At 43.7% G+C, this 14356-nt stretch overlaps 1 protein-coding gene across 1 annotated transcript in view; it reads left to right on the top strand.

Annotated features, from left to right (window-relative positions):
• The window catches only part of adgrl1a (adhesion G protein-coupled receptor L1a), a gene marked incomplete at both ends in the record, with an annotated part of 49857 nt that overhangs the window by 28832 nt on the left and 6669 nt on the right, over positions 1–14356 (top strand). Inside the window, 17 exons of the mRNA XM_080511292.1 lie at positions 262–469; positions 685–949; positions 1834–2161; positions 3221–3514; positions 4933–5036; positions 6111–6296; positions 6511–6549; positions 8820–9000; positions 9191–9313; positions 10200–10408; positions 10517–10690; positions 11305–11514; positions 11990–12210; positions 12603–12669; positions 12845–12936; positions 13037–13205; positions 13483–13638. Coding sequence (XP_080367418.1) covers positions 262–469; positions 685–949; positions 1834–2161; positions 3221–3514; positions 4933–5036; positions 6111–6296; positions 6511–6549; positions 8820–9000; positions 9191–9313; positions 10200–10408; positions 10517–10690; positions 11305–11514; positions 11990–12210; positions 12603–12669; positions 12845–12936; positions 13037–13205; positions 13483–13638 — 3026 coding nt within the window. The remainder of the gene's footprint in view (positions 1–261; positions 470–684; positions 950–1833; positions 2162–3220; positions 3515–4932; positions 5037–6110; positions 6297–6510; positions 6550–8819; positions 9001–9190; positions 9314–10199; positions 10409–10516; positions 10691–11304; positions 11515–11989; positions 12211–12602; positions 12670–12844; positions 12937–13036; positions 13206–13482; positions 13639–14356) is intronic.

Here is a 14356-nt window from a genome sequence, read left to right as displayed (position 1 = left end):
ATGATCCCCTCACTCCATCCTTCTCCTACTATTTGTCTCCTTTTCAGTCCTCATCTTACTTTAATCTACTCACATCTTTTCTTCATCCCATCCGTGTCTCTCACCCCCGCTCTATATTCTATGGTCTTTGGCCTTTTCCCAGTGCCTCTTCTCCTCCCCTGCCATCTCCATGATATCGTTCATTTTTGAAATGCTATGTTTTCATTTTTTGTCTCTTCCTTTCTTCCCTCTTCTTCTCTCTGCTCCAACACTTTGCTCCAGTATTTGTGTGTCCAGGGACACTGCTGCGTGTGCAGGTGCCCAGCTCCCAGCAGGAGGCGGAGCACCAGGCGGGAGCTTGGTGTAAGGACCCGCTGCAGTCTGGGGACCGTCTGTACGTCATGCCCTGGACCCCCTATCGGACAGACATGCTGTACGAGTATGCCTCCTGGGAAGACTTCAAACAGAACCGAGCGACCACGACCTACAAGTGAGTGCACCTCCCACGGTCCCGGCTGATCCGATGGCATATGCTGTTGTATTGATTTATTGGCTTTTGATGTGGATATAGATGGCAATAGCAGGATGGTTCCACTGTGGTGTCCTTCCGCTCGGCATGAGGTCATCTTGTGGGACGATGCCGTGCAGAGCAGACGGGTGGCTTTTGTTTTTCATCTTGATCTCGGCATCACTCTCGCTCAACAGGTTGCCCAACAGAGTGGACGGCACGGGCTTTGTCGTGTACGACGGCGCTGTGTTTTACAACAAAGAACGAACACGAAACATTGTCAAGTATGACCTGCGTACGCGCATCAAGAGCGGCGAAGCCATCGTCACGAACGCCAACTATCACGACACTTCACCGTACCGCTGGGGAGGGAAGTCTGACATCGACCTGGCGGTGGACGAGAACGGCCTCTGGGTGATTTACGCCACTGAGTCCAACAACGGACGGCTGGTGGTCAGCCAGGTGGGAGAGCAGCTCTGAATGGGATGAGATGTGGATTAGAAGTAGAGGAGTGGATTATGTTACAAATCTCATCTAGTCACGCAGGCAAAAGGTCATATGTCGCACATGAAGTATTCCGCTGTTGAGATAAGTACAAATGAGATAAGGACATGTTTGCTGGACAAAAGCATAACAATCTAGCAAATACAGCAAGATTTATACAGCACATTGGACCAGATTTTAAATCCCATCATATGAAAATACATGATTGATTGCAGTCCGGCTTGTAAGACTTTGAATCATAAAAATGTGATAAAGGTTGAAACACCATCGTTCTTCTTCTCTAATGCAAAGTCACATTGCTTTGCGCTTCTCACCTGCTCGACTCCGCCTCAGAAGGTGATTCATCACCATGAAATTTAAAGCGTTCATGTTTTAATGGCAGTCGGATCTTTGTTTCTTAACAAACAAAACTGCAATCAGGGAGCAACTTTCCACATAAACAGAGTTGAAATTAATGTGTTGTTCAGATAGACGGCTCCCATTTATTATCTCTTTCTTTGACCTTACCAGGAAATTGTTTTTCAGACAGTATAAGGTAAACTATCCATCTAAAATATCAAACCATGAATTAGCTGTTCGAGTGAGAAAAAAAAGAAAATGGAGCTGCAAAGTAACAAACAAGAAAATGATCACTTTCATCACCAGCAAATTGTTTTTTATTGTTTTTCCTACCAACCCAAAGTGGAAGAAACTCATAGACTTCTGTGCAATGCAGTTTGAGGTGTTGGGTTTTTAACATTAAACTACTAAAGATCATGAACTTCCACCAAAAGAAAAGTTCACTGTACACATTAAGAATATCATCAGAAATCTCAGGTATAATACTTCCTCTTTGATCATAGGTGAATCCTTACACGCTGCGATTTGAAGGCACTTGGGAGACCAGCTTTGACAAACGGATGGCGTCCAACGCCTTCATGGCATGTGGCGTGCTTTACGCAGTGCGATCAGTTTACCAGGATGATGACAGCGAAGCAGGCGGCGACCTGATGATGTACGCCTACAATACCAACCGCGCACGCGAGGAACCTGTAAACATCGCTTTCCCAAATCCCTATCAGTACATTTCCTCCGTGGACTACAACCCTCGGGATAACCAGCTTTATGTGTGGAACAACTATAATGTGCTGCGCTACCCGTTGGAGTTTGGGCCGCCAGATCCCACCACTGGTGAGAAGTCATCTTGCAAAAAAAAAACACACTTTCTCTTATTCCATACTTTTCAATGCTTCGACATTTATTTTGTAAACAGTTGTCAATGCGGCTGATTAATCGCAAGCCAAAATTGTAAATCTATATGTTTTCATCACAGATGCTGCTGTATGCCTCACAGCGTCATACATAAATATATCTAAAATATAAAATATGCTTTAACTGAATCATGCGAGAATTTTACATTGCATGTGTTCATTTTATTTTATCGTTTTGATTGGTCTTCGTTGCGCTGACGTTATTTTTCTATCGTGTGATCATGTAATATTTCAAACAGTCTTTTCGGGCCGCTTATCTGACATTTATATCTGTCATTATATTACCATCCTCAGCCATGGTTACAATAAGAGCAGCCTCTCAGGTATGCCTGCTGTAGCACTTAATATCAACTTTACTGTGTCGTGGATAAGGAAAAAGTCATTTTGCAGTGATAAGAAAGAAGATGAAGTGGAAAAGCCACATTGCAATTTGGCAGTCCATCAGTATGAGAGGATAGCCTGAACGCAATGTATATCTGAGCCACGTAAAGGCCTGTGTGAAGCTGGGATTATGCCCAGAGACAGCAGAGACAGACGGGCGGCAGCACTCCCAGAGTTGCATGCTGACTCTGCGTTTGATCAGTTAGGATTTTTGTAGTTGTGATGTGTTGCTTTTATCTTCGCATTAGGTTTGCTTGTTAGTGATGGTGACTTCTCTGATACGTTTGTTTGATTAATTATTTACTTCCCCCTGACTTGTGAAGAGGCGTTCTCGCCATTCCCTCCCCTTCTCTCTGGAGAACGGGCTTTGAGAATCTCAAAAAAGTCTTTGTCACCCCAATTATTCTCAGACTAACTTTTGAACTTAGTCGAGAAACATCTTACATTCACACGCATCTGTCCTTCATTCTATTGATCTCTGTTTTGGCTTTTTGCTGTCAGATTTAGTTGTTTTCTAACAAATCCTTGCGTCCTCCTTTAAGTCTCCAACTCACCGCTTCTCGCTTGTCTGCCTGAATTTACTTCCCGGTGACCTCAGGGCCTCTGACCACCACTCAAGTGACGACCACTCTTCCATCAAGGCCTTTCACCTCCAGCGCCAGTCCTTCTACCACGCGCCCTCTGGCCCCCACCTCACGTCCAATTGGCTCCATCAACAAGCACCCTGACCTTCGACCGATCACAGCCACCGTGCCCGTCACCAGACATCCGCCCCGGCCTCCTCCGGGGCCCGAGCTGCAGGCCTGTGAGGCCAGGTTGGTCCGCGGAGTTGCATGGCCCACCACGCAGCGAGGAGAAACTGTAGACCGCCCGTGTCCCAAAGGATCTTTAGGTGAGAACATAAGCTTGCGTACATTTTTGGAGCATAAGCATTTCTTCTGCTTGATGAATTAGTTCGTCTTTCAAGTGTACTCACACTGTGCGTCTCCATGCATGTGGGTGGTTGCTGTATATACTATATATATATATATATATATATATATATATATATCCAGGCACGTGCCCAAGTGATCAGCATGTTTGTGCTCTCACACTTGTTTTTTTCTACTGTTGTCTTCTGTCCCTGCGTCGGTCCCACCAGCAGGCAAAGTCCCAGAGGACTTGCAGATGAAAGCTTGTCCTGCACAAATGAAAGGCTCCTCTCTCACAGAAACAGAGCTGATTGAAAGTGGCGAATAATGAAATGAAAGGCCAGACAACACAGGCGTCACCTCCCTTCATGCTGGCTACTACAGCGCTAAACATCCAGCCATCAAAAAACTCTTTCTAGTTGCAGAAGAAAAGGCATCTCTCTCTCCATCTTCCCCTCCCAACGCCTTTTGCCGTTTCTTTATGTTCTGCGTGTGTTCAATTAGAAGTTGCAGTAATTGCCTCATCCTGGCAGAGCCCTCAAAACCTACTCTGTGGTCAGTAGAGAAGAATATAGTGAAAAGTGGAAGAGAGATGAGAGAAACTAGTGTCAGGGAGGGAAAAAAAGGATATGAAATGCAAACGCCACATGTGCTCTGATCCTTCTGTGACTATAGAGGCATTGCTGAGGCATGAGCCTTTCGTCTGGGCTTTTCCATTTTCCTTTCCCTCTATCACTTTTGCTCTTTTCCTGTGGTCTCGCTTCTGTTTTCTCTGCCTTTGTGAGTTGACGTCGGTTATTTGTGTTAGCAGCGGCAGATAGACCCTTCTTTGGTTTTATCCCCGCATGGTGTCCCTTCTCTGAACCCTCGTAACTGAACAGAAAACGTAGCTGGAAACAAGGTTTGGTGGAAACTCGCTTCCCTTCAGGTGTTTTTATTTGACAGTGAGGGATCATACCTGATGTCTTTGGTGTGCGAGTGCTCAGAGTAAATGTTACGTGCTACGTGAGCATATGTTCCTTTTAAATCATTCTTTTTTACAGCATGAAAGCCTGTTCCGCCGCTGCCTTTTCTCCCTCCCTCTCACTTCCCTCACTTCTGCACTACCCTACACTACATTATTTAACCTTTTTTTTTTTTTTTACTTCTGACCCATTTTCTATGAGATTTTTACTCCACTTCCTCCCTCCCTCTCCCCTCTCATCTTCAAACACTTTCAGGATTGCATTTTTAAAATTCATTTCATTCCATTTTTCAAAAAATGATCATCTTTTTTGGTGCTCATCCTTCTCCTCAGCACTTTCACCTTTAATTGTGGACACCTAATGCTTATTATCTTGCTCTCACCCCCCCACCCCCACCCCCCACCCCCTCCATCGTATTCTTTTCCTTTCTCCAGGCATTGCTTCGTTCCAGTGCTTGGCGGAGCAGGTCATGTGGAACCCACGGGGTCCTGACCTGAGTAACTGCACCTCCCCATGGGTCAACCAGGTGGCCCAGAAGGTGAGACCTGGAGCTATAAACCCTGGCCATGGGTTCGTCCCTCTCCTCTGCCCCGATGCCCCGCCTCACCTCCCCGTCCAGCTCCACACACACATTAACATATCTCCAAGGCTGTCCTGATTAAAATACAGGCTCATTTCAGCTGGCCCTTTATTACCAGGCATCTGCTCTCAGTACTTAATTAACCACTTTTTTTTTTTTAAGGATAAACCCAAATTACAGCTAGGCTAAATTGTTTTTTAAATTTAAGTCTTAAGGTTTCACAGTTTGCACACAGCTCTGTCATGTCAATGGAATGTTTCGTTTTGATTGCAACCCTATTGATTTATGTTCCACCCCCGTTTCGCAAGCCTGTACCCTTTACGGTTCATGTCCTGTTTCATTGTTTTTATTTGACTTTGCTGTATCATCTGTTGCCAAGTACGCTTGCCTGTATTTGTAACACACATATGCAAGAGTTTATTTAAAGACGATACTTTGCTGGGGTTTTTTGTTGTTTTTTTTGTCAAATGACTTCTCAATTGCACACAAAGACACAAATATTTGACTGCAATGAAAAAAACCAAAAACAAACCTGTGTAATTCACTCATGCTGTGTAAATATGGATTAAATAAAACAGCAACTTTTCTTCTGAAGAAATACATAACATTGACCTGCTTTCCTAAAGGTGTTTCGAGTGCTCGCATGTGAAAAGCAGCATCATCGGATTAATTCATTATACCTTCCACTGTTGGCAAAAATCAATTGCAATCGCAAGATGGTTGCTAAGGGTGCGATTTGCAAATGAAGCAGCACTAGAGAGAATAAATACTTCATGATGTTTTCTACAAGGTCCATATTTGTTTACAATGATGCAAGAAGGGCTTATACCAAAGGAGGAAATCGGATTACTGAACAAATGATGCAAACTGAATTTTTTATTTTTTTTTTATGCACGCAACACGTTTTGGCTTGGCTTGTTTTGGTTTTCAACAGCTTTAATGTGAGTCAACCAAAGAAAGCGAGTGTGTTTTATCATCTCCAAGTTTACTGTGTGTAAATAAATGTGTGCATTTATGTGTGTTCACATGCAGATAAAGAGCGGGGAGAATGCCGCAAACATAGCGGGTGAGCTGGTGAACCACACGCGGGGTCGGATCCAAGCCGGCGACGTTAGCTCTTCTGTACGATTGATTGAACAGCTGCTGGATATACTGGACGCTCAGCTTCAAGCCCTTAGGCCCGGAAATAAGGAGTCCGCGGGAAGAAACTACAACAAGGTAGAAGAAAGTGTAAAGAAAAGTGTATAAATGCACATGCCTGCTTTCTTAGTATATTCAAATCAAGCATTAGAAAGGAGCACTGTGGATAATGTGAATTTACTCCCTCGGTGCACATGCAAGGACTGGGGAGTTTTTAATTTGCAGTGTGTTTTTCTTTTTTTGTTTTTTTTATTTAGTTGTTTAATTCCAGGCTTTGTTTTCTCCTTTCCAGTTCCAGAAGCGCGAGCGAACCTGTCGGGCGTACATCCAGGTAGCTTTTTCATTTTATCTGCCTGCTTTACATGCCTGTGGAGTAGGGCTGCTCTGTGACTTAGAATAACCGAGGGAAGATAAATCCTTGAGCAGGCTAGGTTTGTGGATGAGATTCCTTTAGCTCAGTGCTCCGTATTATGATTGATACTGCCTTTGGAATCATCACTTATAGAGTTTCTGGCTTGTGCTGAGGAGCGGGGTGAGTTAGATTTGGGATTACTCCTGGCTGACACAATGTACCGGTTTTAAATATTGGCATAGTATTTCTCAGAGCCATAAATGCTGAATTATAGGTTTTCGACTGTTCATAACGTACTTGTATTTAAAAAATGGGTTCAGCTAATGAGGATGATGTCATCTGTCTGCGATAGCATTTTAACGCTGCTGCACTGTGCTCAACCTTAATTGAATAAAAAAAAGTAAACTCACCAGCCCGGGCCGCACGGTGGTACAGTGGCACGGTGGTACAGTGGTTAGCACTACCGCCTCATAGCGAGAAGCTCCGGGTCCAAATACCAGTCGGGGCCTTTCTGTGTTCGTTCAGGTACTCACCAGCTCCCGCCGATGGGTATGGTTAAATAAATCTATAAATAAAACGAAATGAAACAAAATAAAATAATAATGACTTTGACTGTACTTTATACATGCACAATGCAGCATAATATCTGACTGTCTGAGAAAATGCAATTTGACTTAAGTATGAGAAGCAACAGTTTTTGTTACGACACCCCTCTGTGCTTTTGCAATATTTGTGCAATATCTCCGGTTCTGAGTAAGCTGTAATCTAATATCATGAAAAGACCCTGTGTCTGCTTCTCTGTAATGATGAAATGCGGCACTCTGCAGCACACGGTCTTTTTATGTGTCTTGGCCTGTCTGCAGTGCCCTGTAATATGACCCCAGGTCTTCTGACTTCAGCTGGTGCAAGATAAATGCAAAAAGCCCACTTTGTTCCCTGTGACGTAACTCACGGATCTAAAGGATAAACCAAAAACCAAATTGTCTTTTTCCTTTCTGGCCAACAGAGCGCATTCTTATTGTACATTCATTTTCTTAACAGCAATGCTCTCTATTTCACACAGCAGTCAATCCTTCATTTTGAGAGGCCTGAGCAAGAGAATTACATGATTCATCAAGCAGGCTACTCCAATAAATTGGATAGCTGATACAACCATCAAAATTGCCATTAAATGAATTGTAAGTGTGAAATAGAATGGTAATATGTCTTACATAGCATAATAATAAACGCAGTGCAGGGGACTGGAGAGCTTCGAGAATATTATGGCAGAAGGGAAAATTTGTATTCACAAATGCTTCTGTAATTTGGTTACTTTGTTCAGTATTAGAAAGAATCTATCTAATTCATAATTTCTCACTACCTAACAAATAGCTAATAGCACCTTCGGAGAACTGGGAACACACAGCTAGAAATAGCGTTAATGAACCGGTGTCTAATAATTAGTTACTAGATATCCAGAATTGGGTTTCCTCAAAATTGGATGCCAAATGACACAAAGCCAATAAGCAGTAGTCATTACTGTCCCTTTTTGTACTCTGTGCATGTTTCCTGCGTTCCCCTTTGTGTTGTTGAGTGCAATGCAATGTTGGTAGGAATGCAGTTGTACCTCATTATCACCCTGTCATTGACTCACATTTCATTACTTACCCCACATTACATTTTTGTAATGTCTTCTCATTTTAAGCAGAGCGGTAAAGTCTCAGAAAAGTGTTATTCATGCCTTTCGTGGGCATACATTGTAATATATTTAGTGTCTTTAAAAGGTTATTACAAGGCGTTCATGTCTTGTTTTGTTTTTTTAATTTAAGTTGTGTATAAATTGAAACAATCATACTGTCTTGTGCATTATATTAGTAGCTTTTATTTCAGTTACAGTCTTAAAGTGTTGTTTATATGTCTGCCATATAAAAGTTGCATGCATTTTATTTAAAATTCCAGAAATCCTACACAAGCAAATTCTTTAGCATGACCGTACATTAATGTTATCATCGATCATTGGCCATTAATGTCTTGGAAGAAACAGTGGAAGTTATCAAGTACTATCAATTAAAAAAAAAAAAAGTGTCAACCTTTATTTAAATATTCATAGCGAGTGTGATATGGGCGATATATAATAATTACTTCATTTAATTCCTCATTTGTCTCATGTACCATGCAGGGACTTTGTGTAGCTCATTACAAAGTGATCGTTGTAGCGATGACATGATTGCACATATAATGTTAATACTTTGCCTCCTGCGTGTGCCAAGGCGGTGGTGCAAACAGTGGACAACCTGCTCCGGCCCGAGGCCCTGGAGTCGTGGCAGGACATGAATAGCACGGAGCAGGCCCACACCGCCACCATGCTCCTGGACGTCCTGGAAAAAGGAGCTTTCCTGCTGGCAAACAACATGTACGGCAATCGCTTCTCTGACCGAGCGCCCAGCATCGGTAAGAAAACAGTGATAATGGCGCTAATTATGGCGGGCGTATAAATGAACCGCAGACCACCGCTTGTGAAATTGTGCCTCCAGGTTGCAACTATTCAATTTGTGCTGGCTGTGTTTTTATTCTTTTACACCAATAGAGGCTTTAACAAATCAAAAATAAAAAAAAAGACAATTTCTGTTTCTACACCTAGATCTGGAGGTGCACGTTGTGAACACGGAGATGGAGCTGCAGGATTTGTCCTTTCCCCAGAATTACGCCAGCGACAGCACCATCCAGCTTTCTGCCTCCACTATCAAACAGTACAGTCGCAACGGTCAGCAACCCTTCACCCCTCCTCGCCCTCACCTCGCCGATGAAAAATTGCTCTGTCCTCTTCAACCCACTCCCGTGTGTTGCCATTTGCATTTCACATGCGAGCCTAAAACAATCTGCATGCAGTTGACTAAGTTATTGGTTCATAATAATAGGCTAATCAGATTAACAAAAATGCTGAGACAATTTCTTTTCTTGATGGTTTCTTAACAGCAGTCTTAATAGAATGGCTGGGGAGGCGTGTAGATTACAATCGGCCCCAGTCTGACAGAGCAATCTCAGCACTCCCTCTCTCCTCTTCTTCCCATTCCACTCCCTCTCTTCGTCTCTCCACCGTCCTTATCCCCCTCTCCCATCTCTCTTGCTTCTAACCTCCCCCCTCCCTCCCCTCTGTCACCCCCCACCCCCTACCCCCTCCATCCCTACCCATTTCTGTTTTCTGTCTCTCCTCGGCTCTGCAGTGGGAACGAGATTAGAATGATTGAAACAAACGCACATGAAATATTCATATGGAATAATAAGAGATCTGTGAATGCTTGAGGGATGAATGTTCCATTGCCCTCCACATTAAATCTCGCTCTCTTCCACCAGTAAAAATGAAACGGTCCTTACCATCATTCTAACCTTCACTAACTCTCTCTCTCTGTCTCCCTTTCACTCACCCTGTCACTCCCCACTCTCTGCCTCTGCCATTCTCGCTGCCATTACCATATTATACCCCCATTTCTTTATTTGTTTTTTTTTTCCACTCTCTTCTCCTCCTCCCAGTTTTACTACTCTATTTGTATTCTCTTCATGTTGCATCGGCTTTTTTCATTCCCTTTACTGCTTACAGTTGATCTCATAATGTTGCTCTTAATCATTTTGTGTTTTTCTCTTATGTGCAGGACACGTCAAGGTGGTATTCATTCTGTATAAAAACCTGGGATCTTTTCTATCCACTGAAAACGCCACGGTGAAGATGGACGTGGACGGACTGAGCCATGATAAGAAACGCCTGGTGGTCAACTCCCATGTGATTGCTGCCTCCATCAACAAAGAGTCTAGTCGAGTGTTTCTCACTCAGCCGGTGGTCTTCACACTCAAACACCTACGGGTAACATGAATTACATTTCTATTAGTTTGTCAGGGGAATGAGCCTCGTTTGATCCTCTCTCTCTCTCTCTCTCTCTCTCTCATCCGTCGTCTTATTTTGTTTCTTCAGTCGGAAAACTATCACACTCCAAACTGCTCCTTCTGGAACTACTCTGAGCGCTCCATGACGGGCCAGTGGTCCTCGCAGGGCTGCCGGCTGCTGGACACCAACAACACGCACACCACCTGCTCCTGCAGCCACCTCACCAACTTCGCGGTGCTCATGGCTCACCACGAGCCCGACGTAAGTCAACAACGGGCGTGGCACACGCGCCGTCAAAATGGAGGCCGGGTAATTCATGCAGACGCTCAGTCGCGTGAGCAGTGGCGTTCGTTCAGTCGGAGCCACACGCCCGCGTGCACATGCACATTAATGTTCCCCTCTCAAGGCTGACAAGCTCTTTGTTTTGAATTGTCTCTTTTCCCCTTTCAGTCAGACATTCAGGGAGGCACAGGGCTTACAAATTCATGTCCCGCTACTTCCAGCTGACATTCACATGAATTTGAATGTCGTTTTTTTTTTCTTTTTTTTTTCGGAACGTCTTGTCTCTTGTCTTTTACACTTTAGCTCCTTGCATATATTTACAAATATTAAATAAGGCGATTTGCTCCCGCCTCTCTCTCTCTTTCTCTCTCTGTCGCGCTCTGTCTCTCCCCCTCCCCCATTCAACCCACCCCCCCTATTGTTTCCCTTGCTTACCTCCAATCGCACTATTATATTAACACTGAATTTTATCTTTGTATTATTCTGTTTTTTTCTGTAATTTTATGACCATCTGCTGTCCTTTCCCCATTCTTCTCTGCACCCCCCTCCCCCCCACCTCCATTTCTGTTCACCCGATACTTCACAAATCTCACTACCAGGGTCGGATGCACGAACTGATCCTCTTTGTGATCACCTGGGTGGGGATTGTCATCTCCCTGGTGTGCCTGGCCATCTGCATCTCCACTTTCTGCTTCCTGCGCGGCCTGCAGACCGACCGCAACACCATCCACAAGAACCTCTGCATCAACCTCTTCATCGCAGAGCTCCTCTTCCTCATCGGCATCGACAAGACAGAATACCACGTGAGTTTGTAACCACACCAAATCTTCCCTCTGATGGACAAAATATAATCCGGCATTTAAAATAAGTTCAGTCACTGATGTGCCAGTAGCCCTAATGAATAATAAATCACAGGATCCAGTTCATTTTTATCTATTCCAACTTCAAAATGACAGTTACAGCGCAACACCAGTGACTTTCTAACTCTTTTATTGAATGACTGTGAATGTGAAATTGAGGCTGTGTGTCACTGTGTTACTCTATAAAACATTTACCGCTCTGAATAAAGAATTACTACTCAATATTATGCAAAGAGCCAGTCACCTATGGGGCAGCTTTTCATTTTTCCCCTGACAATGTCCAGATCCTGATAGTGACTCTGTTCTGTTTTGGGTTTTTTTAGCTCAGTTGTATGCCTTGATATGGACTATTTCTCCTCCCTCCTCATACTGTTGTTTCATTCTGTGTCCTGGCCCTCTCTCTGTCTGCTGCCCTCAGATTGCCTGTCCCATCTTTGCTGGTCTTCTGCATTTCTTCTTCTTGGCTGCCTTCTCATGGATGTGTCTGGAGGGTGTTCAACTCTATCTCATGCTGGTGGAGGTCTTTGAGAGCGAGTACTCCCGCAAAAAGTACTACTATCTGTGCGGCTACTGCTTCCCCGCACTGGTGGTGGGCATCTCTGCAGCCATAGACTACAGGAGCTATGGGACCAAGAAAGCGTACGTGTGAAGACAGGCCTTTTGCACCTGCAGATTGAGAAGTAGGATTATGCTATTCCCCCAGCTGGAAATGTAATATGCAGTGCTGTGTGAACAGCTCCAGTGCCTCCCCACAGACTGGGTTTTCTGAACACACTTAGCCAAAGCCTGATGATTAGCCTTCATAAGATAATCCGCTGAGACAGGGAAAATAGTCTGTGCATGCCCGTGTGTGTGTGTGTGTGTGTGTGTGTGTGTGTGTGTGTGTGTGTGTGTGTGTGTGTGTGTGTGTGTGTGTGTGTGTGTGTGTGTGTGTGTGTGTGTGTGTGTGTGTGTGTGTGTGTGTGTGTGTGTGTGTTTGCTCGTGAGCTGAGTAGCGTTATAACTGTCTCCTCTCCTCTGCGCCACTCCAGATGCTGGCTGCGAGTGGATAACTACTTCATCTGGAGCTTCATTGGACCCGTTTCATTTGTTATTATGGTATTAGCTTTACTGTCTGACAGACTTTTTCCATCCCTATTATAATATCACACTTTCAAACCCCAAGTATTTTACCGCTGTGTTTTGTTCGTGAGGTTATTAACAGGCCAGTGTTTATAGAGTTCACTGTAAAGTTCAGTGCGTGTGTATTTCATTTTTTATATTCTCCCCTCAGCTCAACCTCATTTTCCTCATGATAACTCTACACAAGATGATTCGCAACTCCTCAGCTCTCAAACCTGACTCCAGCCGCCTGGATAACATTAAGTGAGTTAGAAATGAATATTCATTATTTCTTTTTCAAAGCACGTCGTTTTTCTTCGAGCTTTGAAATATAAGTCAACATTTTCTGCTCTTCTTCCATTAGGTCATGGGCTCTTGGGGCCATTGCCCTGCTGTTCCTGCTTGGGCTGACATGGGCCTTTGGCCTCCTTTTTATTAACGAGAACACAGTAATCATGGCCTACCTTTTCACCACCTTCAATGCCTTTCAGGGCATGTTCATCTTCATCTTCCACTGTGCCCTACAAAAGAAGGTACATGATCAGTCTTGAATTATCTTTCAAATTAAAGATCAATAAGTTGATAAAAGGCAAAAAAAAAAAATGGATGTGAAAGTCTGATTAATATCCCACGGACATGTCTGAGGTGATTGCGTTAGATACATTTTGTGGTGGCGTTGTGATAAAAAGCTCTGTTGCTCCACGTTGGCTTCAGCCTATTGAAACTAAGTGTTTATGTTTACGAGTGACTGTAAAACCTGCCAAGTGTGCTGGTGGTGTTATTTATTTATTTTTTTTATTTTTTTTACAGGTCCATAAGGAGTACAGTAAATGTCTGCGTCACTCCTATTGCTGCAGCCGCACCTCCACCAACAGCTCCCACGGTTCCCTGAAGAACTCGGGCCTGCGCGCCAACAACCGCTACTACAGCGGGAGCCAAGCTCGCCACGCTGCGGCCCACAGACAGGTGCAGGCAAGACAGGCCCATGCCGATAATCACAGCCACACACGCACAAAGCCTTTTGCACACAACGAAAGGCGCACATCCTCTCACATCAATCAGATGAGCACCGAGTTCTATAAAATTGTGTTTTCCCCAGAACAAATGAAAAGTAAATCTGCCCGTGCAGCGAGATGCTTTTACTTGTACTGATCAGCTTATTTCTGAGGAATAAAATGAAAAATCAGTTCTCTTGAATAAAACGAATCCCTTGATACTATCTCAATTTTTTTTTTCCAGAAAAGATGTTAAAGCCAAATAAATAGCTTTGAAATAAGAGGAAATTTCCTCACTTTGCGGTTATATTTCCTCAGTTTAAAAGGGCTCTTATATAAGCTTCTGAAGCACAAAATGAGTGGCTCTGCGGGGGTTTGATTGCCGATCAATACCAATGACTCACTGATTACTTTGCAAAGCACTTGAATTTACTGATTTTTCTCACTTTTTAGGCCTCAGGCGACTGAGATGAGCAGCAAGTGACACATCTGTGCCACAATAACTTTACTTCTTAGTGACGGTGCTGCATTAACGAATATTGCGTCGTGATTTTTGACGCGTCCATAAAAGGATTCTCTTGAAAATCTGCCTTAATCGCTCAGCTTACTCACTTCTGTTGTGCAAAATGTGCTCTCATGTTTCCACCGATTAATATGGTAGATTTTTTTTTTGTTTTTACAGATGTCCT

This window comes from Blennius ocellaris (genome assembly GCF_963422515.1).
Source record: "Blennius ocellaris genome assembly, chromosome: 16".
Taxonomy (NCBI): domain Eukaryota; kingdom Metazoa; phylum Chordata; class Actinopteri; order Blenniiformes; family Blenniidae; genus Blennius; species Blennius ocellaris.
Note: the sequence above shows the minus strand (reverse complement) of the source record. Positions and strands in the feature narration are given on the sequence as shown.